Source organism: Odocoileus virginianus, chromosome 12, assembly GCF_023699985.2.
Source record: "Odocoileus virginianus isolate 20LAN1187 ecotype Illinois chromosome 12, Ovbor_1.2, whole genome shotgun sequence".
NCBI classification, from domain to species: domain Eukaryota; kingdom Metazoa; phylum Chordata; class Mammalia; order Artiodactyla; family Cervidae; genus Odocoileus; species Odocoileus virginianus.
Genome location: NC_069685.1, coordinates 65749098 through 65775936, shown reverse-complemented (window position 1 = coordinate 65775936; position 26839 = coordinate 65749098). Strand labels below are relative to the sequence as shown.

General features: G+C 51.1%; 1 protein-coding gene across 8 annotated transcripts in view; it reads right to left on the bottom strand.

Moving 5' to 3' along the window:
- SFI1 (SFI1 centrin binding protein) overlaps window positions 1-26839 on the bottom strand; it is an 86687-nt gene that overhangs the window by 2981 nt on the left and 56867 nt on the right. For 7 of the 8 annotated variants that reach the window (XM_070475603.1, XM_070475602.1, XM_070475601.1 and 4 more), the window contains 16 exons: window positions 25392-25462; window positions 23430-23522; window positions 21320-21417; window positions 20061-20127; window positions 15252-15382; window positions 8346-8427; window positions 7855-8033; window positions 7069-7144; window positions 6036-6112; window positions 5222-5324; window positions 4032-4128; window positions 1824-1984; window positions 1302-1376; window positions 645-719; window positions 378-554; window positions 35-297 (listed from right to left, as the gene is read on the bottom strand). In XM_070475603.1, coding sequence (XP_070331704.1) covers window positions 35-297; window positions 378-554; window positions 645-719; window positions 1302-1376; window positions 1824-1984; window positions 4032-4128; window positions 5222-5324; window positions 6036-6112; window positions 7069-7144; window positions 7855-8033; window positions 8346-8427; window positions 15252-15382; window positions 20061-20127; window positions 21320-21417; window positions 23430-23522; window positions 25392-25462 — 1825 coding nt within the window. Of the gene's footprint in view, window positions 1-34; window positions 298-377; window positions 555-644; window positions 720-1301; window positions 1377-1823; window positions 1985-4031; window positions 4129-5221; window positions 5325-6035; window positions 6113-6479; window positions 6573-7068; window positions 7145-7854; window positions 8034-8345; window positions 8428-15251; window positions 15383-20060; window positions 20128-21319; window positions 21418-23429; window positions 23523-25391; window positions 25463-26839 lie in introns of all 8 variants that reach the window. The other variant, XM_020871623.2, reaches the window with a different exon arrangement.

Below are 26839 nucleotides of genomic sequence, written 5' to 3'. Positions count from 1 at the left end.
GCGAGGAGGACGACGTGAGGGACGGGCTACTCACAGCTCCAGGAGCTGGGGGTCTCCGGGGGCTGACGCCAGGCTGTCCAAGGCTCCCCAAAGCCCACGAGGAGCTGGTGGTCTCTTGGTCTCCAGGGGGGCATCGCCAGCCCCGGCAGCAACGTGGCTGGGAAGGGGACGCTCAAACGTCACTCTTCTGCTGGGCTCGGTGGACGCAGGGGGCTGCGGCTCCCTGCCCTGGCCCAGCGCCTTCTGTTTCCAGAGCGTGGCACAGTGACGCACTGCGCGGTGCAGACTGTGGGCCGCCTGCAACCAGCCTCCGGTCAGGTGCTGCTGTGCCTGCCCGCTCCCCACGGGGCTGGGGGGTGGGAACACCCCAGACCCACCTGCACCTGCTGCTGGGCGTGCAGCTGCTGCCGGAAGGCCTTCATGCCCGCCGCAAAGCGCAGGAGGCACTCGACGCCCTCCCTGAGGAGCTGCTGGTGGTAGGCCTGCACCGCCTGCTCCTCCCGCGCCTTCTTCCTCCTCCTCTCCTGCACGAAGCCCTGCCAGGCGGCCCAGGCCTCCAGGGAGAGGAGAGGTGAGGCCCAGCCATCCCACTGAGGCCCCCCTCCCACCAGCTGTGGCCTCTGCTGGGATGGGGAGCCCGTTACCTTCGCCTGCAGGGAGAAGGCCCAGAACCACAGGGCCCGCGCCGTGTGCTGCCGCTCTTGCCTCCTGTCCGCCAACTACGGGCCAGAAAGGCAGTGTCCCCCTTCAGGGAGGCCCCCGCACGCGGCCCCGGTCACCCTCAGATCCCTCTCCAGCTGCGTCCGGCCCTGCCTGCTCTGAGGCCGGGGATCAAGGAAGCCCCTTGGGAAAGAACCATGTACAGGAGCTCCGGGGTCAGGAGCTGGGGGCAGCGCCCCGGGCTCCGGGGTCAGGAGCTGGGGGCAGCGCCCCGGGCTCCGGGGTCAGGAGCTGGGGGCAGCGCTCCGGGCTCCGGGGAGGAAAGGGACCTGACCCCAGACGGGCCGCCGAGCGGGACACAGCACACAGTCCACCCGGTGTCTTAGCAAAGCCTCAGTAAAGACCTAAAGTGCGTTTCCGATCCATTTCTACATGTTACCCTGATGTGTTTTCAACGGGACACTGCAGGAATGGACTTGGCCTTAGACAGGTTCCCAGGGAAGGAAGCTGGCAGTGCTGGGCAGTGGCTGGGGGGGCTGGCAGTGCTGGGGAGCCCAGGAAGAGGGTGAAACCAACACGAACTGGAGGCGGGCACAGGAGGGAGCAGGAGGGCTGGGAGAGGGCTTCTCCAGGGCACCCACCTGTCGTTTCCACTGGTGGAAGCAGGCCCGGCTGAGCGTCTGGGCCAGGAGTCGGGTGGCCTGCCTTTGCCGCAGCTGGGGAGAGAGCACACAGTGGGCCGTGGGCTATGTGCCCTGGGCCAGAAGGTACCCACACCCAGAGCTCCCGGGGGCGGTGCGGGCTCCAGGCCCACCGGCACCTCCTCCCACCAGGAGTCGTCCTGGATGAAGTCAAGGGCCTCCTGCACAGACAGTGTGTCCCGATGGCTCTGCAGTTCGCCCAATGCTGACAGGTGTGGTTCAGACTGAACGGGTTCCCTGCTGAGCCACCGTCCACCCGGGGGAAAGGCTCCCGAGGCCACTTCCCCAGTCTTCACACAACAACCAGAAAGGCAGCCTTGTGCCCGCTGGACCCCGGCCACCACCATCCACACTGACTGCTGGGAGCGCTTCAGGGAAGACCTTTCCTCGCCAGAACACCATCTCCCGGCCCAGACAGCCCGGCCGCGTTGGGGAGCTCGTGGAGTTGCCCCGCTGCCTCACCCTCTTCCTAACGCAGCCCTGATGGTGCGCCTTCCACCGGGCCAGGGCCTCCTGCAGCAGCTTCTGGCAGTAATGCTGCACTGCCTGCTCCACCTGCACCCTCTGCTGAGCAGCTCTCCGGCTTCGGTCCCGCCAGTGCCAAAACCAGGTCCTGAGACGGCCTGAGACAGATCAGAGTCAGTCAGCTCTTGCGGAGGACACATGTGGACCACTAGTTCTGTGCATGCTAAGTCACTTCAGTCCTGTCCGACTCTGCGACCCCGTGGACTGCAGCCCGCCAGGCTCCTCTGTCCATGGGATTCTCCAGGCAAGAACACTGCAGTGGGTTTCCAAGCCCTCCTCCAGGGGACCTTCCCAACCCAGGGATAGAACCTGCCTCTCTTATGTCTCCAGCACTGGTAGGTTCTTTACCACTAGCGCCACCTGGGAAGCCCTTATGGACCAGCAGGCAACAGTGAAATTCAGGGTGGAGAACCTGGGTGTGAGACCACCACGTGTGGACATGGCCACTCTGTGAGGACAGCTCTGGCCACCTTCAGAGGCTGCACACACCCTGACAGGAACCAGGTCTACTGATCGCTGGGCCCCCCACCCAGCCCCTGAGCCATAGGCCTGTGCACAGTGCCAAGACCCACGCAGAGCCGCCTCCAAGGAGCTGCTGGGCTTGAGGCGGTGGGAGGAAACCGAAGCTCAGCGGCCCAGGCTGAGTGGGCCTCAGGAAGCATCACTACGAACAAAGCTAGTGGAGGGGATGGAATTCCAGATGAGCTATTTCAAATCCTAAAAGATGATGCTGTTGAAGTGCTGCATTCAATATGCCAGCAAATTTAGAAAACTCAGCAGTGGTCAGAGGACTGGAAGAGGTCAGTTTTCATTCCAATCCCAAAGAAGGGCAATGCCAAAGAATGCTAAAACTACCACACAATTGCACTCATTTCACATGCTAGCGAAGTACTGCTCAAAATTCTCCAAGCCAGGCTTCAACAGTATGAACCGTGAACTTCCAGATGTTCGAGCTGGATTTAGAAAAGGCAGAGGAACGAGAGAGCAAATTGCCAACATTCGCCAGATCACAGAAAAAATGAGAATTCCAGAAAAACATCTACTTCTGCTTCACTGAGTACGCTAACACCTTTTATTGTGTGGATCACAGCAAACTGTGAAAAACTCTTAAAGAGATGGGAATACCAGATCACCTTACCTGCCTCCTATGAAGCCTGTCTGCAGGTCAAGAAGCAACAGTTAGAACCAGACATGGAACAATGGACTGGTTCAAAACTGGGAAAGGAATACTTTTAGGCTGTATATTGTCACCTGCTTATTTAACTTATATGCAGAGTACCTGATGCAAAAAGCCAGGCTGCATGAAGCACAAGCTGGAATTAAGATTGCTGGGAGAAATATCAATAACCTCAGATAAGCAAATGACACCAGCCTTATGACAGAAAGCCAAAAGGAACTAAAGAGCTTCTTGATGAAGGTGAAAGAAGAGAGTGAAAAGCTGGCTTAAAACTCAATGTTCAAAAAATGAAGATCATGGCATCTGGTCCCATCATTTCATGGCAAATAGATGGGCAAACAGTGGAAACAGTGACAAATTTTATTTACTTGGGCTCCAAAATCACTGCAGATGTTGACTGCAGCCATGAAATTAAAAGATGTTTGCTCCCTGGAAGACTAGCTATGACAAACCTAGACAGTGTATTAAAAAGACATCACTTTGCCAACAAAGGTTCATCTAGTCAAAGCTATGGTTTTTCCAGTAGTCATGTATGGATGTGAAGAGTTGGACCATAAAGAAGGCTGAGTGCCAAAGAACTGATGCTTTTGAACCATGGTACTGGAAAAGACTCTTTAGAGTCCCCTGGACTGCAAGAGATCCAAACAGTCCACCCTAAAGGAAATCAGTCCTGAATATTAATTGGAAGCACTGATGCTGAAATTGAAGCTTCAATATTTATTTTGACCACCTGTTGTGAAGAGCCAACTCATGAGAAAAGGCCCTGATACTAAGACTGAAGGCAGGAGGAGAAGGGGGTGACAGAGAACGAGATGGTTGGATGACCTCACTGACTCAATGGACATGAGTTTGAGCAAGCTCTGGGAGACGGCGAAGGACAGGGAAGCCTGGTAGTCCATGGGGTGGCAAAGAGTCAGACATGACTGAGCGACTGAACCACCACCACCTAGCTTCCGGGCCCCACTTACCCCTACTCAGCACCAGCTGGGCCTCCCTGAGAGCCCCATCCTCCTGCTCTCGGTAATACGCCTGCACAGATGCTGCCTCTCGCCACTCAAGCAGGACCTGAGGGGCAGAAGCAGAAGAGTGTGGTCACAGCACGTCGCCACTTCCTGGGGTCACCCCGGCTCTGCGGGGGGCTCCTTATGGAGTGAACAGCATTCATATGGGCTCCAGGAAGCACCCGCTGTCCACACAGACCCAGGCCACCATGCCCAGCCCCCTTGCAAGAAGCCCCGTATCCCAGGCGATGGGCCCAGAAGAGCTGAACGTCACACAATGTCGTGAAGACGTCAAATCTCACTCGGGCTCTCATCCTACTTGTTAAATGGAAGCTTCAGGTCACATGCGCTTTCATACATGAGGCGCACGTGAAATCACAGTAGCAGGACAGAAGGTGTCTGCCACTTGCTCCTCACAGTCGCGAGCTCCACTCCCCAGAGGCCACCTCCCTTCGGAGCCCCGAGGCCAAGCAGAGCCCTAACCAAGGCCAAGCAGAGCAGGGCAGTCACACCGGCCTGGAAACTTCCCTGAGAGCAGACCGGACCCTGACCACGTGGAACTGCTGCCCATCCATGGAGGCTCCAGAGCTGTCAGGACCAGCACCAGGCTCCCAGCAAACTGCCTTCTTCTGAAACGCCCCAGAGTCGAGGACCACCGCCATCACGGCATGTGCATCCTGTCACGTGATGACTTGTTCCCACAGCCACGCACCCCCAGCACGTGGAACCAGGTCACACCAAGTGACGGCCAATTCCCGCCAACCGTGACCGATGACCTCATGTTCCCGGATGCTCTACGGAAAGCCCCCGAGGCAAGAACCCCATGAGGCCGAAGAGCAGCAGGAGTCAGGGAGGCCCCCGCGCCGCACATCCCTCGCTGATACGAGGAGACGTGTGTGGGAAACCCTGGTTCTGGGGAGAGCTGCTTCACAGTCAGTACACGCCCTGCCTTTGTTTCATGGATGTTGGTTCAGAATTCAGTAAAACGAACGAGTAAACAAGCTCGCCTGCCGGCCCAGCTGTGTGTGTGCAGAAGGGCGCTGTCTCTTGTTCCGGGCTCCTTGTTCAGTTCACGCCTTTGGAGCCACTTCCAGGCCGCCCCCTCGCAGGAAAGTGGCCCCAGCCCCCCGGGCCACCAGCTGGCCCACAGGGCTCACCTTGAAGCATAGCATCCTTCTGTAGTGAGCTGCCGCCCGGGACATCTTTTTCGCTTCGTCCGCTTGGGCCACGGTGTTCTCTCTCCAGCGACGTAACACACGCCTGCAGGCACACGTGGGGACAGGGTGACCTGGGGGTGGGCAGTGCGAGGCTCTTCAGCTCGGTCGTGAACCGAGGTCTTCCCACACCCTAGCGTGTCTGTCGCACACCGATTTATGTAGACTGCAAACCCCGCACGCGGCTGAGCGGTGCCGTGGGAGCACCATGGCACCACGGCCTCGTGCATTCAGGCACCACAGGGAACTCAGGGCTGCAACAGGCGATGACGACACAGGCGATGCATCCACGATGAGAAAGGCAGACGGGAAGATGGAGGGGGGCACGGGCAGCCTGGAACAGCAGGTGCTGAACAGACTGAGGCAGGGGGAGAAACCAGCAGATCCGAGGGGCGTGAGTGAGTCCACGGGTGTGAGATGCAGACGGCCCCAGGCTGGAGAGAGGCCTGGAGCAGGGGGTGGGGGTGAGGGCGGGGGCCTGGGAGCAGAGCAGCGGTGACAAGGCACCTCCCGCAGGTCTGAACGGGGCAGGGAGAGGCGCTCAGATGAATGCGACACGCGGGAGACGGCGCAGGAGCCTCCCTGAGGCCCCGCTCAGCACGCGGAGCACAGCACCAGCACTGGACACCAAAGCCTCGCTCAGCAGCAGGCGGCGGCCAGGCGCAACTGCCAGACCCTGGGCGGGGGCCCCCCAGCCTGCCGGGGTCTGCAGCCTGCTCCCCGGTCCCTGGGCAGTGCCGGGGAAGCGCGGACTCACCGCAGCAGCCGCCTCTTGTGCTGGCTCTCCCTGGCAGCCGCCTCTTGCCGCACGCGCCGCACTCGGCTCTGATACACCTGCAGGCAACCAGGAGGACTGGAGGGCCCGGGCCGCAGCGCTCCCCGCCCGGGGTCAGCCGCAGAGGTGCACGGCCTGATACCTGGAGCAGGCACCACAGAGGGCAGGGGGCGGCCAGGAGCCCAGCCAGCGACAGGGAGAGGAATGGCTATGCCCTCACCTGGCAAGTCCAGCCCCCAGGCCCCCGGCCCCTGGGGAAGGATGGGGAGCTAGCTCAGGGGTGTAAGACCCACTGGCAGGGCACTTGCTCTGAGGCTTGTGGAATTACTACCTCGGGAGGGCGGGAGGAACAAGGAAGGGGAACAAAGCCTTTGGAATACCCTCCCTGCCAGCCGAGGAGGTCTGGGGGATGGCGGCCTCTCGTACCCCCAGGTCTGCAGCGCCCTGCAGCAAGCCGTGCTGGTGGTGCAGGTTGGCGCGTGCCAGCTTCTGCCACTTGGCACTGCGCAGGGCCCGGCGCTGCGGAGAGGAGAGAGCCGGCCGCCGCGGGCCCAGGGCTGAGCAGGGCTCGGCCGTGCCTCGGGCTCACTCTTGGTTTGGGGGAGCTCGGGTAAAGTGGTTATTAACCCCAAGCCCAGCATCCTCCTCTGTAAACACGCAGTTCTTAGAGGGCAGTGAGGATGACACAGGGCAAACGCCTCCTGCGGTCAGTGCGAACCAGTATCAGTGTGAACACTTTTCACCCTGAAGAGGATGTCTGTGAACCGTTAGACCAGGAGCTTTAGACTCAGAGCGTCCAGAAGGAATAGCCTGGCACTTAGCACAGCAGGGACCTGTGAGCCAGTCGTCTCACGAAACCAGCGGGGCACTCACTCCGCCTGGCCTCCCCCACACACTCAGGGGCGGGGGGTTTCCGTGGGCCCGCAGAGGAGACCATGTGTTCGTCCCGAGTCACCTCGGTGAGGCTCCACCCATCCACAGCCCCAGGCGGGTGGCGCCCGTGCCAAAGCCTCACCTCCCGCCACCTGGTCCAGGCCCAGCGCAGAAGCCACGCCGCGTGGAACCGTGCAGCCCACACATTGCCCGTCCTCCTGTGGGGAGACAGCTGGCGCTCAGCCCAGACCCTGCGAAGGCCCTCTCGAGGGGCACCCCACTGCAGCCCGGACCCTGCCCAGGGGGTCTTAAACATGCAGGGGAATCAAGACCCTTTGGGAACAGCTGCCAAAGGATTTGGGCATTCCACCCAGAACAGCACTCGTACAGCCCAATTTTTGTGGACAAATTCACAGGGCTCTGCGTTCATGCGGGAACAGGTATCTGAGGAGGAGGTTCAATGTGGCCATAGTTCGAGAAGTGACAGACCCTCGGAGGACAAAGTGGACCAAGAGAGGAACAAGGGCAGGATGACGCCTGCAGGGCACACGGGGGTGTCCACCCTGCTCCCTGACTATGGGGTGTGGTGAAACTGCCACAGCCTGCCACAGCCACAGGCACTTCAAGTGGCCCCAATCAGGGAGCAGGATGGAGCTGACAGGTAGGACCTCAGGTCCATAGGCCCTGCTGACCAGTCGAGTTCCTGAGCACAGAGATCCACGAGTGCCCCAGAAGCCTCTCACTGCAGCCCTGGTTTTGCTTAGACTGTTTCAGGTTGAATTTCTGGGACTTAAGACCAGAATCCAGGCTGACACGACGACCACTCCCCCACCCCTCCATCGGCCGACACTCAGAGCTAACAGTCTGCCACCACAGTCAAAGCTGCCCCGAGCCGGGAAGGGTTTCTGAGGCACAAATGGCCACTCACTCTGTTCTGAGCCCTCGGGCGCCCTCCCTCCAGACACAGAAGGCCTTCCTGAGCCGCCCGAGGTGGTGGTGGGCACAGGCCAGCGCATGCCGCTGCCGCTCCAGGTGGTGTGCCGCTGCCTGCTGGCGCCACGTGGACCACGACTTCTGCAGAAGGTGCCGCTCTGCATGAAGCACAGCCTGTGGCAGGAGAGATTGGAAGGGTCGCAGAGGCGGCAGTAGGGAAGCCAGGAAAAGCCCAGGCCACGAACGATGACCAAGGCGGAAAAGCTGTAGGTACAGGAGCTGGGTGGGCCCAGAAACCATCTGCAGACTCCAGTAACAAGGAAACAGATGCCAGGCCCTGCCCTGGCCTCATGAATCCTGGCTGCAGGTGGGTCGCCCTGCAGTATGGGTCTGGGTCCAGCAGCATCCTCAGGGGCAAGGCGCCAGGTGCAAAGCCCTGAAGCAGGCCCTGCGCATCCTGGCCACCTCCCCGGGGGAACCACTCACCATCCTCTCTGCTAAGCAGTGTTCCCGATGCTGAGACATCTTCTGACACCAGACAGCAAACACCTGCTTCTCTAACATCTCCCTGAAAGAATCAAGTGAATAACAGGAGAGCACTTAACTCCACAAGAATGAGAAGTTCCAAATGACTGGATTTTTTCCCTTATATTAAGAACCAAATAAGCCCAGGGGGGGAGCAAGGAAAGCAGACAAAAGCCAAACCCCCCAAATGACCCAACACTTTCCATGTTGTTTCCGGCCTCACCCACACGGCGTGAAGATGACTCAGACTTGGAGACCCTGTTTCTTCCTGCGCCCCATGCTGAATTACCCACAGTGCTTGACAGGCAAAGGGGAAGCCCTTCCAGTCCCAGCTGAGCAGCCAGGTTGCTGCTACACACATCCTTAGGGGAAGCAGTTAAAAACAAATCTGAGCTGGGCCCCAGGAAAAAGAAGTTTAAACAAGTATTTCAGGGGAAGTGGACAGAGAGATGGTCTGCACACCAGGCCTACCTGCACACCATAATGACATCAAAACCTGCAAAAGCAGCACTGGGACAACTGGTCAACAGCCTGCAGGGGCTGTGCCTTGGCAAAGCCATCAGGACTGACGCTGGGGGACGGGAGATGGTGACTGGCGTTTAACCTGTCGGACACACCACTCAGAACAAAGAGCTCCACTTCCTGCCAGGACACTGCAACCTGTCCTGGGCCTGAGCTCCAGCCACGTGGTACAAACTGGGACAAGATAGACGAAGTTACTGCTTCCAGGCACCGCAGGTGTGATCATCGCACAAGGGACAGGGAACGTGCAAGGTGAGCCCCGTTTTGCCTGGGGGCACCTTCTGGACCCTAGGGACAGGGGAGTGAGGCCAAGGAGAGCACGACAATCTCACTGAGCTGAGGCAGAGACTGCAAATTATTTCTTAGAATCCCCAAATCACAAATTATCAAAGGAAAAAAAAATCAAGGAATTGGACTGTACTGAAACACTTCCACTCACAAAAAAACAAAAACAAAAAACACTGTTAATTCATGTCATACATATGTATGTACATATGTCAGTACATATGTATTCACCTACTTTGCTCTCAGGTAAAACAAATACTGTTAGAAAATGAAAAAGCCAGCCACATCCTGGAAGAGAATATTTTCAATACCCTAGTCCAACAAAGAACTGGTATCCAGAAAATATTTTTAAAATCTCCTACAAATCAATAACAGTTTTTAAAAGACACTCAATTTTTTAAAAACTAGGAGAAAGACTTGAACGGACACCTCCCAAAAGGTATAAAGTGGTCAGTGAGCACGTGATAAAGGCCAAAAGGATCAAAACCTGTCTAGTATTCCAAGGATGAAAATCAGCTCAGGCTGAAAAGCATAAATGCAGCCTGATCATGCATCAGGTCTGGAGGACGGCCACACTTGATGAAGACAACCACGAGTCAAGCCTGCTTCTCCCTCGGCAACACAGCAGCTGTCAGACGCCACGAGGACCCCCTCGCCCTCAGCAGTGACGCCCAGACAAGTTCTGCCATGACCACTCACTCCCGAGGACACGCACCATGGCAGAGATCCCGAGTGAGTCCCCACCTCTCAACCTGCCCCGTCTGGCCTCAGAAACAGCGATCCGTGCAAAATGGACCCCTCTTCCTCTTAGAGCCTCCTCGGTTACAAATTCCCTTCCCTCGGATACAGAGAGCAGCACTCCAGAGTTCCCTGCTTCCTGGCAGTCAATCTGACTTGGTCAAATTACACAGGTCCTATTTCTGGCTCATTAGGCTTTAAGGCAGAGACGTCACTTTGCTGACAAAGGCCTGATCAGTCAAGGCTGTGGGGTCCCCCAATAGCTCAGTTGATAAAGACCCTGGTTTGATTCCTGGGTTGGGAAGATCCGCTGGAGAAGGTAGGCTACCCACTCCAGTATTCTTGGGCTTCCCTGGTGGCTCAGGTGGTGAAGAATCCGCCTGCAATGCGGGAGACCTGAGTTCGATCCCTGGGTTGGGAAGATCCCCTGGAGGAGGAAAAGGCCACCCACTCCAGTATTCTGGTCTGGGGAATGCCATGGACTGTATAGTCCATGGGGTCATAAAGAGTCGGACATGGCTGAGCGACTTTCATGGTTTTTCCAGCAGTCATGTACGGACGTGAGAGTTTGACCATAAAGAAGGCTGAGCGAATCACTGACTCGCGTTTGAGCAAATTCCAGGAGACAGTGAAGGACAGCGAAGCCTAGTGTGCTGCAGTCCATGAGGTCACAAAGAGTCCGACATGACTTAGCAAATGAACAACAACAATAAGGCTTTAAAGAAACGCTGTACATCATTAGTCATCAGGAAAATGAAACAGCTCTCCACATACCCACCGAAATGGCGAAGCTGAAAAGACTTCAAGAACAAATGTTGGGGCTTCCCTGGCAGTACAGTGGTTGAGAATCCGCCTTGTAATGCAAGGGACACAAGTTCGATCCCAGATTTGGGAAGATCCCACATGCTGTGCAACAACTAAGCCCATGAGCCACAACTAATGAACCTATGCTTTAGCACCCTTAAGCCCCAGCTACTGAAGCCCACATGCCCTAGAGCCTGTGCTCAGCAACAAGAGAAGCCACTGCAATGAGAAGCCTGCCCACTGTTAACTAGAGAGCAGCCTCCACTTGCCATAAGCAGAGAAAAGCCCGTGAAGCAACAAAAACCCAGCACAACCAAAAATGAAAAAATGAAACATTGTAATGTTGGTGAGGATGCTGGAGCAACCAGAATCCTCATTTTCTGGTGTGAGCAGAAAGTGATGTAGCCACCTACAGGATTAAGCAGATGCCCACCCTCTGACCCAGAAGTCCACTTCAAGGTATCTACCCAAAAGAAGTGAAAACATACTCCACCAAAACAAAATGTCCACAGCAGCCTTAGGCACGATGGCCTCAAACTGGAAAACAATTCCTATGTTAAAACAGATCAAAAGTGTCTCAGATTCATACAATAGAATACTACTCAGCAAATTAAAAATAGCTATAGATACATGCTAAATAACCTGGCTCAATCTCAAAAACGTTAGGCTGAACTTTAAAAGACTCGAAGACACAGTACAGCAGGTGCTGTACGATCCCACTGTGAAAAGTTCAAAAGCACGCAAAAATGAACCTAGAATGGCAGAACGCAGAACACGGATTACTCACAAGGGTAGGAGCTGGCTGGAAAAGGGCAAGAAGGAACTCTCTGGGATGATGGAAGCATTCTGTATCTTAGCTGTGGTGCTAGTTATCCTGGGACGCAATTTGTAAAAATTCAATCTACTTACTTAACATCTATATCTTTTACTGTATGTAAATTTTAGCTCAATTTAAACAAAAGGCAAACAGTACTGCCTGATTCTCAGTATAATATTTCACTGGCAGGTTAATAAACTATTATTTTTAGTCATAATTCATGAGATTCCACATAAATTTAGATTCTTGAAATATTTTTTTAAAAAGTACCCCGAGAATTATGGAAAGATAGAACACACACATTTTTTGGAACTTTGATTTGCTAAACTCCAAACCAGACCATGGACACTAACTTACCCCAAGAGCCACATATCAGTTCCAGGGGATGGGTTCCCTTACTCAGTGGTCATGGCAACCCGTGGGATATTATCAGTCCATCTCCACTTCACATTTGAGGAAATGGGCTCAGAGAGACTGAGCGACTTGCCCAGAGCTGCAGAGCTGCCAAGCGTGAAGTGTGGGTCTGAACTCAGTCAGGCCTGTCAGCTTCTAAGTCAGATTCTCAATCTCTTTGCCTTCTTGTGAACCAGGAAGGCAGGAACCTGAAAAACTAAGTTTTCTTAAAAGATCCAACTAAACCCAAACAAGTAATGTCTAGATCTTCTTCACCAGCCTTCAAGCCTCCATCTGACTCCCTGCCTTGATGCTCCTCCTACCCTTTTGCCTCGAGTGATGGTTCTAAACTCGCCCAAGTGATGCCAACCACATCCCTTTTAGGAGCTCCTCTGGGCTTCTTTGAAGGTGCCCTCGATTTCTGGTCCCCACAACATGCCAAAATGCAAACAAGCAAGCAACAGAACCAGCTCATTTGTAAAGGAAACGTGTGTTTTAGGTAGTGAAGCCATTTGTTGAATGCCTCTTACATTAGACCTCAGTATAGAAACTAAGGCAATGACCCAGCAATCCCACTTCTGGGCATACACACTGAGGAAACCAGATCTGAAAGAGACACGTGTACCCCAATGTTCATCGCAGCACTGTTTATAATAGCCAGGACATGGAAGCAACCTAGATGCCCATCAGCAGATGAATGAATAAGGAAGCTGTGGTACATATACACCATGGAATATTACTCAGCCATTAAAAAGAATTCATTTGAATCAGTTCTAATGAGATGGATGAAACTGGAGCCCATTATACAGAGTGAAGTAAGCCAGAAAGATAAAGAACATTACAGCATACTAACATATATATATGGAATTTAGAAAGATGGTAATGATAACCCTATATGCAAAACAGAAAAAGAGACACAGATGTATAGAACAGACTTTTGGACTCTGTGGGAGAAGGCGAGGGTGGGATGTTTCAAGAGAACAGCATCGAAACATGTATATTATCTAGGGTGAAACAGATCACCAGCCCAGGTCGGATGCAGGAGACAAGTGCTTGGGCCTGGTGCACTGGAAAGACCCAGAGGGATCGGGTAGAGAGGGAGGTGGGAGGGGGGATCGGGATGGGGAATACATGTAAATCCATGGCTGATTCATGTCAATGTATGACAAAACCCACTACAATACTGTAAAGTAATTAGCCTCCAACTAATAAAAATAAATGAAAAAAAAAATACAAGGCAAAAAAAAAAGAACCTAAGGCAAAGCCCCTCTGCAGCAGAGGCGGCAGAGGTGAGTGCTGGCCTCTGCTCTGGGGCGGCCCGCTGAAAGCGCCTTCTTGACTTAGTGTGAGGAGCCCAGGGTTCTGGCTGACCCTCTCAAACCAGTGTCCGGCGTCCTCCAAAGCCAAGTGCACGTCCACTTCTCCCAGCGCAGATCCCTCCTGCTGTGTCTGTCCTCAGTTGATGCACACTGTCCTCAGGGCAACAGCCAAAACTGTCACCAGTTCCATGCACCTGCTCAAACACCTGTCCGTGATCTACCTGAAGAATCAGGCAGTCCCTCAGTCTGGCCCTCCTCGTCCCACCATCCGCTCTCCCCCATCCCCAAAGCAAGCCTCCCCAGGGCACACCCCTCAGCACCAGCTCTGAGCTCTGGAAGAACCTGTGTTGACATTCTGAGGACACACGGTCTGTTCTTTAGGATTGCTGGAGTATAAGTCTCTCCTCCTCACCAAGATTTAAAGTTCCTACCAAGGCATAGTGTTCCAAAATCACTGCCGATGGTGACTGCAGCCATGGAATTAAAAGATGCTTACTCCTTAGAAGGAAAGTTATGACCAACCTAGACAGCATATTAAAAAGCAGAGACATTACTTTGCCAACAAAAGTCCGTCTAGTCAAGGCTATGGTTTTTCCACTAGTCATGTATGGGTGTGTGAGTTGGACTATAAAGAAAGCTGAGCACTGAAGAATTGATGCTTTTGAACTGTGGTGTTGGAGAAGACTCTTGAGAGTCCCTTGGACTGCAGGGAGATCCAACCAGTTCATTCTAAAGGAAATCAGTCCTGGGTGTTCACTGGAAGGTCTGATGTTGAAGCTGAAACTCCAATACTTTGGCCACCTGATGCAAAGAGCTGACTCATTGGAAAAGACCCTGATGCTGGGAAAGATTGAGGGCAGGAGAAGGGGACCACAGAGGATGAGATGGATGGATGGCATCATCAACTCAATGGACATGAGTTTGGGTAAACTCTGGAAGTTGGTGATGGATAGGGAGGCCTGGTGTGCTGCAGTCCATGGGGTCGCAAAGAGTTGGACACGACTGAGCGATTGGACTGAACCAAGTCATAAAAAGACTTTCCTCCTGATCCAGCAGGAAGTGCTTGGACTTTGGAATCAGGGAGACCTGAATGTAAACACTGGTTGTTGGTACATGGGTGAGTCATTTATCACTTTGAACCTGTTCTCTCCGGGCTGCTGTGAGAAGGAAATTATTACTGAAGATGATGTCGTCACAGGCAAATGGGCTTCTGTATTTTCCATTCTCCCCTGGCACCACACCTACACCTCCGTGGCCGACAGTTGGTCATTAATGACCTCTTCACTGTATTCCACTAATAGGTGGCGTGAACCTGCTCTGGGCAAGTCTGCCCCCCAAAGGAGCTAAAAGGATGGAGCTCTGCCCACTCTAACTTTGTTGACAATTAATACTTTCAAGGCTTCAAAAAGTCAGGTCGAGGGACTTCCCTGGTTAAGAAACCGCCTTCCAATGGGAGGGACACAGGTCCCTGGTTGATCCCTGGTTGGGGAACTAAGATCCCACATGCCACGGGGCAACTAAGCCCACACTTGCCACAACTAAAGAAGTTCACGCACCCCAACGATGACCCCCATCCATCAAGAGGAAAACAAAAAAATGGTCTAGCAGAAGAGGAGCCAAGCAGCCAAGCATTTCAGGGAAATCACGCTCAAGAAAGCCGGCCAAGGTGATGCGACATCCAACCACACTCTGATCTGGGAAGCTGATGGGCAGCTTTAAAGCAGCTCACTGTGGCTCGTGATGGGGGAAGAGATGTAAAACCAGGGCAGTTCTCGAAGCGCTTGTACACAGATGGGCAAATGTTTCCCAGGGGAAACATGGGCTGTCTCTTCCTGGCAGATGAGCTCAATAAGCCCACACTGTTGAAAATCCAGGAAGAACTCGGGCCGAGGGCACTGGCAGGCTGAGAGACAGAACAAAGTGCTTCATGGGCAGCAGACCCGGACCTGAGACGCGTGGCTGGGTGCTGAGAGGAGCTGCACAGGGTACCTGTGAAAGCACGCGGCCTGGGCCTTGAGCGCTCGCTGCTGCTGACGCCACCGCCAGAGTCTCCTCCAGGCCTGGAAGGCTGCAGGCAGGGCTCTCTGCTGGAAGTGGCCGTCTGCTCTGGCCTGCAACAGCTTAAGTGGAAACCATGAATGACCATTTGTACTTCTGTTAAAAAAGAAAAAAGTCTTTCAAGGTCACATTCTCAAGGGAGGACTGCTTCTGATACAAACACCTTTTAAAATGAAAATCATTATTTTTAATTTCTGCCAACATGACAGGTGAAAAATGAAATGACAGGTGGAAAACTTTCCCTTTCATTAAAAGTGAATTAAGCGTCTCTCCACACATTTGACCCCATATGTGTGTGTATATATATTTATCTAACTTTTTCTCCTATGGCTCAAGTGTTCATCCTCATTGCCCAGTTTACTGTCAGCATTTAACTCAGTGACATATATGGGTTTTTTAAACCTTAAATTTATTAGTCCTCTTGTCATGTGTGTTATCAATTTTGTTTCTACCCTATATCTTCTGATTTTATACTTACTTGAAATACAGAGTCTTTAAATTTTTATGTAATTATAAAAGGCTAGTTAATCTACCACAGGCCCAGTAAAATCCACCATATGACCCAGAAACCCCACTATTGGGCATATACCCTGAGAAAACTATAACCAAAAAGGACACATGTACCCAGTGTCCGCAGCAGCACTGTTTACCACAGCCAGGACATGGAAGCAACCTAAACGTCCATCAACAGATGAATGGAAAAGAAGTTGTGGTATAAATATATGTCAGAATAAAGATATATATACATCAGAATATTACTCAGCCATAAAAAAGAATGAATTTGAGTCAGTTCTAGTGAGCTGGACGAACCTAGATCCTGTTACAGAGTGCAGGAAATCAGAAAAACAAATATAGCATATTAATGCATATATATGGAATCTAAAAAAATGATACTATTTGCAGGGAAGGACTGGGGATACAGATGTGGAGAACGGGCTTGTGGACACAGTGGGGGAGGGAGCCAGTGGGAGAGTGGAGAAGTAGCATCAATACATATACACTCTCAGGTGTCAGACGGATAGCTGGTGAGAAGCTGCCGTCCAGCACAGGGAGCCCCGTCTGGCCCTCTGTGATGACCTAGAGGGATCTGATGGGGGAGGGGGTGTATGCATGGTTATGGCTGATTTGTACTGTTGTATGGCAGAAGCCAACACAAGTTAGAATGAAAAAACATGTGTATTTAAATAAAAAATAGGAAAAAAAAAAGGCTACTACTGTTCTGTCCAGTTTTAAGCTGGCTTAAACTTCAGAACATTCAGAAAACTAAGATCATGGCATCTGATCCCAACACTCCATGGCAAATAGATGGAGGAAGAAAACGGGAAGAGTGACAGACTTTATTTCCCTGGGCTCTAAAATCACTGCGGATGGTGACAGCAGCATGAAATTAAAAGACACTTGCTCTTCGGAAGAAAACTTTTGATAAACCTAGACAGAGTATTAAGAAGCAGAAACATCACTTCGCTGGTTTTTCCAGTAGTCACGTACAGATGTGAGAGCTGGACCATAAAGAAGGCTGAGCGCTGAAGAACTGATGCTTTTGAATTGTGCTAGAGAAGACTCTCGAGAGTCCCTTAGACAGCAGAGAGATCAAACCAGTCAATCCTAAAGGAAATCAACCCTCAGTATTCATTGGAAGGACTGATGCTGAAGCTTCAATACTTGGGCCACCTGATGTGAAGAGATGACTCACTGGAAAAGACCCTGATGCTGGGAAAGATTGAGGGCAGGAGAAGAGGGTGACAGAGAGTGAGATGGTTGGATGGCATCATTGACTCAACAGACGTGAGTTTGGTCAAACTCCAGGAGGTAGTGAAGGACAGGGAAGCCTGGTGTGCTGCAGCCTATGGGGTCACAAAGAGTTGGACACGGCTGAATGACTGAACAAAAACAACCACTATTCTATGGATACATCAGTAGGAAGACATACCACTGATAGAATGATACATATGCCTCCATGATACCAAATCTTGGGGCAGGCGGGGGGGGGCGGGGAACATACACACGTGTGGTGGTTTTTAAGATAGGGCTGGCTGCAGGGCATTCCCTGTCAGCCCAGTGGCTAGGGCTTTCACCACAGGGGGCACAGGTGCCATCCCTGGTTGGGGAACTAAAACCCTCATGCCTTGGCCGAAAACAGTAACAACAAATAAAACAAGACTGCAGACTCTTTGATCTTCCTCCCCTTGCATCTGGGTGGACAATGGCTACTTTGAACAGTGGTGAAAGTGACACTAAGTGACCTCCAAGGCTAGGTCACAAAGGGCCATACAGCTCCTGTCCTGTTCGTGGGAACACGCGTGGAGCCCTGAGCTACAACACAGGAAGTCTGCTACCCAGGGGCCGCCATGCTGGAAAAGCGCCCGGGCCCCTGGGGAAGGCCATGCGTACACTCTCTCGTTAACAGTCCCCGTGGAGCCCTATCTTTGAGTTAGGGAGGAGCCTAACTCTGGCTCCAGCCTAGGAGCCAGACGAGTGAGTGAAGAAACTACGCTAAGTGACTCCAACCCCTGCCACCAGAATCTTACCAGAAGAAGCCCCGGTAACGCGAAGCAGGGACCAGTCATCCTTGCTATGTCCTCTCTCAACTTTTTACCCACAGAATCCTTCAAACATAATAAATCGGTGGTGTTTTAATCCACTGAGTCTGGGGTGATTTTTTTTTTTTACAGAGCAATAGAAAATTTCACAGCATGCCTACATGTGTGTTTGTGAATATATGGGTACACATACTCCTACTCACACAGAGGGAAAAAAATATCAGGTTTACTCACCAAATGTCATCTTAGGGGCAGGATTATGGGTGTTTTAATTTTTTCTTTTTTATGTCTTTTCTACACTTCTCAAGTTTTCTCTGATGTCTACCTATTGCTTATGGTCATTTTCAAGTACAAACAATAGTAGAAGCAATAATATAACGAATCCCCACGGATTTCTCACCCAGCTTCAACAACAAGCAAATGTTCTTGCCATTCTTTGTAATATCACTTCTTAAATAGAAGGAAACATATAATAAATTACATTTTTATCTTTTCCTAAAATAAAAGGAACTGATGTGTTCCTGGATCTCTAAACCAAGAGATAACACTCAGATTGTTAGCTACAGGTTTTTTAAAACACAACAGCTGAGCAGGGCTTTTACTATTTTTCAGACTGTCCCCTGTGTAGGCTGCGCTAGAGGCCTGTAGGGATAAGGACTCTGACCCTTGACCTTCTTCCAGTGCTGGGCCCCAGGGTTGAGCGGATCTCTTTTTTTCAGGGAGAAACTCAATGAGACCCTTTGCTTCTTTTCCACCTTGAATAAACATAACCTTTCAACTCAGGGGCTCACATTCTTTTTCTAAAAGGGCTCTTTCTTCACATTCTGTTGTGCTTGCATTAAATGACCTTGAGAGACTAAGTGGCAATGTCCTTTCCAAAACAGCCACATAATCCAAAGGGACGTCAAAGAATGCACCAATTCTAAGCATTTTCCAGGGGTGGAAGGCAAAGGTGACACAGAAACGACCCATGGCCTGGGTCAGTCCCAAACACCCAGCACTGGGGTGGTCCTTGGGGTAAAGTCTGAAGCAGTCAGCAGCAGGTCATCTCTTTTTTTCACCATGTGTCCCTCGCTCGTCCAAACACGGTCAGGGCCTGCCCTTGGCCAACAGTTAGGAGATGAATGGGGCAGGACAGGCTCTACCCTCAAGGAGCCTAGAGCCTGGTGGGGTGGATGAGGTGAGGGGTAGCCAATGCCGTGTGATGAGAAGGCTGCGTGTGGGATGGGGGCAGGGGCCAGGGCTGACACCTGAGCTGAAAGGGCAGCGGGTCGACCAGGAAACAGGAGCAGGCAGGAACATCCAGGAAGGACTGGCAGCTGGACCGTGCACAGCTATGAAGGGCAAAGCGGAAACAGGAACAGTGAGAAGAACAGACAGGACCAGCTCCCGAGGGAGTCAGTATGATGTCCAAACCAAGGAACCAGCCAAACTCCTCTGATCCACGTGTCAGACTTGAGCAGCAGATAGATGAGGAGGTGGAGAGGGCAGCAGCGAAACAACCAGGAGGAGCCTGGATCACTTCCTGCCCATTTTCACTGAGGGGAAGGCCAAGCAAAGAGCTGAGCAGCCCACGTCCTACTGCAAGGCCCTGCAGACATCACCAATTGAACACACACTCCCCTGAGCCTGATGTGGCCTGGAAACCCACCCTTCTCAGTTCAGTGCTGGGCCATGTTAGCATTCCCCTGAGGCTGAACTACAAGCCCTGTGAGAGCAGAAACCCTGTGTGCTTGTATCATAGCTGCATTCTCAGGGCCTGGCTGGTCTTGGGCATAGCAGCTGCTCAGTAAGTCTGTCTCCACCTGTCTCCTCCCACCACTGCGGGCACCTGTGTCTCACGTGCTTTAGCTCTGGGATATGGGACTCAGGCTCTGCACGTTCCCTGGCATCTCCCGAAGGTCCCACATGATGAAGGGCTGGCTGAGGACAGTCAAGATGTGAACAGAATGGCTGATAGGCTCATCACCTTCAGAGCAGCTGGGCTGTCAAAGCACAGGGAGACAGGGACGGGAGTCATGCAGACCTTCCGACACCCCTGGAGGGCCCTGGGGTAGAGCCGTTGAGCTTTTCACAGTGCCCTTGGCTAGAAACCAGAACACCAGGCCTCCTGACACAGGCCTTCCCCAAGAATCTCTCCAACGCCAGCAGATCCAAGAATGTGAGCCAGCAGAGTCCGCTGAGCTGAGGAACTCCGTACCTGCTGGGACTGCCTCTTCTGGGTGGACTGTGACCACAACTGGAAACACTTGCGAAGCAATGTTATTCTGAAAGGAAACACACCACCAAGGGTATTACCCTCCCACTTCCAGGTTTCTAAAACTGTGTTTTGACTTTAAGGAAGGTGAACCTGGGTGCAGGTACTTCTTGAGCAATGCAGGGGGCTCAGGGGTTTCATTTTAGAAGCGAAGGAAATAATCTGATTTCTGACATGAAATCCACCAACCTGATTTTGGACTGTGGCCTGCCCCCCAAAATTTAACAGCTTTCATGTAAACCTAATTGGACCACCAAGGACAGTGAATTTGGAATTAGGTAATATTAGGTAATATCTATGAAATCCCCCAAATATGCTGAACTTTCTGGTTTTATGGCCAAACTCTGGGGTCTTTTAGGACCATGTTGGTCTGTGACACACCTTCACAGTAATACTGAGATTGAGAACCACGTTCAGCTTTGTAAAACAGGATTTATAATAGTGATATACCCTGGCAGCTCCAATCTGCCAGGCTAAGTACTGGGATTCTCACTGACTCATTAAAAGGTGCTCGAAAATTGGACCCATAGCTATGCAAATTAAGTTATACTCTTGGGGGAGGGTTTATTGAACATGTCTTACAGCAAGAAAATGAATAAAAAGTAATAAAAAATTTTTTAGAAAAGGGGATTCCCTGGCAATCCAGTGGTTAGGGCTCCTCACTCTCACTGCTGAGGACCGTGGTTCAATCCCTGGAGGGGAAATTAAAAATTTCACAAGCCACGAGGGGAAGTCAAAAAAAAATTAAAAGTGAACAGTGGTTCCCTCTGAAGATTAAGCCGTTGAAGGAAGGAGTCCAGGCAGTCTTTATTTTTCACTTTCTACTTCTTCTCTATATATTCTGAGTTTTCCCTGTGGACATGTGGTGCTTTTATTTACTGAATGTTTAACTGAGGACATGCTTCACACCCTCCAAGACCAAGCCACAAACACCCACCTGCATGGGACGTCTCTGTAACACTACTGATGCCTAAGTTCCAAGACAGAACATCAGTAACAACTGAAAACTGAGGCACTGGTGGCCGAGCATCAGCACAAGCCTCCCGCCTCATCAACCAAAAGGAAGAGGCAGGCGCAGGGACCACTGGCCCACAGCAGGGCCTTTCCAAATCTGCACAGTAACGTGGGAAGGGCAAGTGATGACTCCTGGAGACCAGCAGGCCACAGCGGGCCCCTGGGGAGCCTGCCGGCCACATCCCTACCTGCTGTGGTCCCAGGCAGCACGCAGGAAGGGCAGCTGCTCTCTTTCTTCCTTCTGCTCGAGCCGCAACTGCCAGAGGTTCCAGGCCCTGTGCAGCAGCTGAAGCAAAACAAGAAGAAAATGGAAGTTCATTAACACAAAACGATCTCTCCTGACCCATTAGGTAGTGAATCAGTAACTCCAGAAGATGCAGGAATTACCTCAATTTGGAACACCCGACATGTAACAGACTTGAAAAATAATTACGACCAAACTATATGGAACTATTCTGGGCCAACACAAAAAACAAAACAGCTGGATCTATCAGATCTGTGGAAATCAAAATGAAGAAGCTGTTCCTAATCGGGGCCTCATGGAGACCAACACCATTTTAGAAGTTAAAACTGATATTATCACATATTACTAGTTTTGAATCTTTTGTGACCCCATGGGCTGCAGTCCACCATGCTCCTCTGTCCATGGGCTTCCCAGGGAAGAATACTGGAGTGAGCTGCCATTTCTTACTCCAGAAGATTTTCCCAATGCAGGGAAACCTGGATCTCTTGAATCTCCTGCATTGGCAGGTGGATTCTTTACCCTGGTGAGGGAAGCTCACTGTCTATGAAGTAGTCTTGCCAAAACACATTTAACTTCAATCTAGTCAAGCCCTTAGATCTAATTTCCAGTTCATAAGAGCTACATAGGAAAAAGGGAAATCAAATGACATCAAAAGTAAACAGAAAAATGGAGAATAGGAAGACTCTACAAAATAACTGGTCTTCCTTTTCAAAGGTCAATGTCATTAAAAATACATGATGCTAAATGAAATGAGCCAGTCACAAAAGGGCAAAATTCTATAAATATGAGGAACCTGGAACAGTCAAATTCACAGAGACAGGAAGGAGAGTGGTGGTTGCCAGGGGCTAGGGGAGGTGGAGGAGACTGGGATTTATTGGTTCTGCAAGATGAAAGGATTCTGGAAATGGATGATGGCTGCACAATAATGTCAATGTACTTAATGCCACTGAACTGTACGCTTAATGGTTAAGATGATAAACTTCATGTTTTTTACCACAATTAAAAAATAAACATGTTAAACAAAAGAAATGGGGGATGGGGGAAGCTTATTGATTTATTAGAGACATAACCCAATGTAGTAAGTCATCAATCTTTAATTGAATCCTGGCCTGTAAAAATCAACTATAAACACATCTGGATCAGGGGCAACTGAGTTTGAATATGTGCTGGGTACTGGTTAATACTGGGCTTCTCAGGTGGCCCTAGTGGTAAAGAATTCTGCCAATGCAAGAGATACCAGTTCGATCCCTGGGTCGGGAAGATCCCCTGGAGTAAGAAATGGCAACCCACTCCAGTATTCTTGCCTGGAAAATCCCATGGATAGAGGAACCTGGCAGGCTACAGTCCTAGGGGTTGCAAAGAGTTGAACATGACTGAGTGACTGAGCACACACTGGTTAATATTAGAGCATTACTATTCGTTTTGTTAGGGATGATAATGATATTGTGGTTATAGAGCAAAATGTTCTTATTTGGGGGCAATGCATACTGAAATGTTTAGATGTAAAGTGTCATAACATCTGTAATTTACTTTGAAATGACTCAGGGAAAAAAAGCAAATGTTAACAATTGTTGAACTTAAATGGTAAAGTAAACTGAGGTTTACTATACTACTTTTTATATTTTTTCTGTACATTTGAACACTTTCACAATTACAAAACCCCCTTCTATGCCCAGAAGCATAATTGACAAATGAAGGTAGAATATTGGTTACCCTCAGGAAAATTAACCACTGAAGATGACAGATGCATGGCGCAAACAGTACCAAAGGCCCTGGGATGCAGGACTTAAAAGTCTATTCCCCAGGTCAAGGCTGAATCCACAGTCCTTGACCTCTGATTCAACTACCATTTTTTTTTTTTTAAGCAAACAGATAAAAAACGGCATTACATAAGAGAAAAACAAGAGTTTCTCTATCCTATGGTATGGATCACTGAAGAAAATGGACCTGAAGGGTTTGGAGTCTCAAGATCTGAACAAACCTCTTAAGCACAAAGGTTAGAAAAAGAAAGAAGGGCCATCAGAAGAGGTGCCTTGGTACAGAAGAGGGCTCACCATGACATCACGCTGCTGGTGAGCAAGATTCCTTCTTAGCCGTTGGAGACGGGCATGGGTCACGCTGTCCTTCAGGGCTCTAAAGCAAAAGTGCTACAAAGAAAGGACAGACACAGTCAGCGGTGTGCCTGTGACAGTAAGCTCAATGCCGGAGAAGGTGGCGAGAAGCTCAGCCACGGCTGTTCACAGATGCTCCCAGGTCCCAGGCAGTGTTTCTCTGCTTTGAGATTCAATTGGGAGCCTGATGCAAGCCAGCCCATGCAGCAGGCACTTAATAAACACTCCCTGTTGCCCATAGGTACTGCACACACAGGAACAAATCACCCTCACCTCTGACCAGAAGTCCCTGTGACCCACACAGAAACACCAGACAAAGGTCAAAATATCACCACTGCCTCTCAGAAAAGAGACAGACTTTCAGCTTATGGTGGGTTTACTTTTATTTATTTTTTTACCATGTGGGGTCAACGTGGTTCAGTTGCTAAGTCATGTTCAACTCTTTGTGATTCCACGGAATGCAGCACCCCAGGCTTCCCTGTCCTTCACTATCTCCCGGAGTTTGCTCAAACTCATGTCCACTGAGTCAGTCATGCCATCCAACCATCTCATCCTGTCGCCCCCTTCTCCTCCTGCCTTCAGTCTTTCCCAACATCAGGGTCTTTTCCAATGAGTCAGTTCTTCACATATGTGGCCAAAGTATTTGAGCTTCAGCATTAGTCCTTCCAATGAATACCAAGAGTTGATTTGCTTTAGGATAGACTGGTTTGATTTCCCTGCAGTCCAAGGAACTCTCAAGAGTCTTCTCAAAAAAAAAAAAAAAAAAAGTCTCCCCCAGCACCAGGTTCGAAAGCATCAATTCTTTGGCGCTCAGCCTTCTTTATGGTCCAACTGTCATATCTGTACATGACTACTGGAAAAACCATAGCTTTGACTAGATGGACCTTGGCTGGCAAATTGATGTCTCTACTTTTTAATATGCTATCTCGGTTTGTCAGCTTTTCTTAACATATCTCTTTTCTTTAATATGTTATCTCGGTTGAAGTTTTTTTTCAAGGAGTAAATGACTTTTATTTTATGACTTTTAATTTCATGGCTGCAGTCACCATCCACAGCGATTGTGGAACTCCCTGAAATAAAGTCTGTCACTGTTTCTGTTGTTTCCCCATCTATTTGCCATGAAGTGATAGGACCAGATGCCATGATCTTTGTTTTTTGAAGGCTGAGTTTTAAGCCAGCTTTTTCACCTTCTTCTTTCACCTTCATCAAGAGGCTCTTTAGTTCCTCTTGGCTTTCTGTCATTAGGTGGTATCACCTGCATATCTGTAGTTGTTGCTATTCCTCCTGGCAATCTTGTATATTTACACAACTGCAAATGCAGTTTTGCAGAGTAGAACAGAAGGAAAAGAAGTAAACTTTGGTAACTGAGGTGGGGGAACAGGGACAAGACACGCTGGCTCCAGCTCCGTCCAAAATGCTTCACGGGTGACTAAGCACAGCCCATGCTCCACAGGCTGACTTCAGTTTTCTGAGACAGAGAAGCAGCACCTAGGGGTTTTCACAGAGTGTTCTGTGGGCCTCCAGAGGCTCCTGACAGTGTCTGGAGGCCACCTTGTGTGGTGAGGGTGGGGGAGAGCAGCTGGCAAAATGGACACTATTCCCAGACCTGGCTTTGTCCACCGCACCTCAACTTGGATTGATTTTCAAGACTTGGCCTCCACCATTTAAAAAGGGGGCCTACCGTGTCGACACCCCAGGACTAGATAGCTTCTAAGGCTCCTCTGCAGCTCCCAACCCTTCTGACCCCACACCACCGCCGTCTCTGATCCAAAATTAAAATCAGGACATGACAATGAAGGGGGCTCCCTGACGAGTGCCAGTCGCACCACCAGACGCACTTAAAGAGCATGACAGGGGTCGGGCCCCCCAAGAACAGACGCCCGAGCACGGCTGCGGCGCCCTTACCAGCAGGCTGCGCCTGTGGTGTTCCCTCGCCGCCTTCCACCGCTCAGCCGCTTCTGTGCACAGCAGCACATCTGCCCAAGTCAAGGCTTCTTGTCTCGACAAGGCCTCGCCCCAGGACGGCGCGACCCCAGTGACCCGTCCCAAGGGTCCCAGCTGCAGGTGACAACGGGCAAGCCAGGAGGGCTGGTGTCCGCCTTGACGACCCAGGGAAGAGAGGATTGAGGGGAACCACCATGTGAGCTATTTATCTGCCTTTCTCCCCTCTGATGCCTGCTTCATGAGAGGCAAAAATAGTCGAGATAAACTGCCACCGGTTGGAGTAAACATTTCAAAATCTCAGCAGAACCTGCTCCAAGCTTTCCCGCACTCTCTGTTTTGGCAGCACAATCCAGTCAGATGTCTGAGCTAAAAGCCTTGGAGTTATTTTCAATCCCTTTCTCCTCCTACCCCTCCATCTCTCAGCTGCCACGTCCATCTGCTCCCCTCCTTGTCTCCACGTTCTGTCCCCACCCCCAGCACTAGGCCAGGCACCAGACTCGAGTGGTCCCCTGTGCCAACTTCACTCCCACCATCGAGCCTCGTCCTTCCAGAAGTACAGATCTGCTGCATCGCTACTCAAAAGCCTGCAGGGGATCCTCAGTGTCCCGGGATGAAGCCCAGATTCCTGGCCACCCACACCACGAGCCGGTCCCCAGCCTGTATCTGCCTGCCCCTAACACCCCACAATGCACTGTAGACCCCGGTCACCACCCCAGGTGCTCTTCCTCATCCACACCTGCGTAAATGCCACTCCTTACACCTGAACCGCCTCTCCTGATTCCCCCGTCAGGAGAACGTGTCAGCCCCCAAGGCTTAAATTCAGCTCAAACATCAATTACCTCTTTGGCTAGGTCTCCACAGCAGCTCTAGCAGGACTTAATACAGACCTTTATGATAGTACTTATCACACCACATTTACACAGACTGGTTTTCATGTCTATTTTCCCCAGTTGACAATGAGCTATTGTTAAGTCTCTAGGTTTCCCTGTATTCCAGAACTCAGGGGTTTAAAACAAGAGTTCAGTGAACAAACGAAAACGTGAGTGAATACCAGGGCAGTCCAAATCCTAAGCCTGGGCACAGACTGTGGCAGGGGTGGGGATTAAGAAAGTACACTGAAGTCAGAAGCCTGGTTCTGCCAACGAGATTGAAAATCACTTAGCATCCCCGACTCCGCTTCCTCATCTGTGAGACGGAGATCGTAACACCCACTCCACAGGGTTGCTATGAGGATTAAGGAGATAATCACAATGTCTGCACATAGCAACAGCTCAATGAACAGAAGCTGCGATTGTTAACAACATGGCCGCCAAGGACAGAAGGCTTTCTGAAACAGAAGTAAAATGAAACAAACTTCTGAAGCAGAAACGGCATGCTCTTTCCACCATATAATGGGCAGGAAGAAAAGG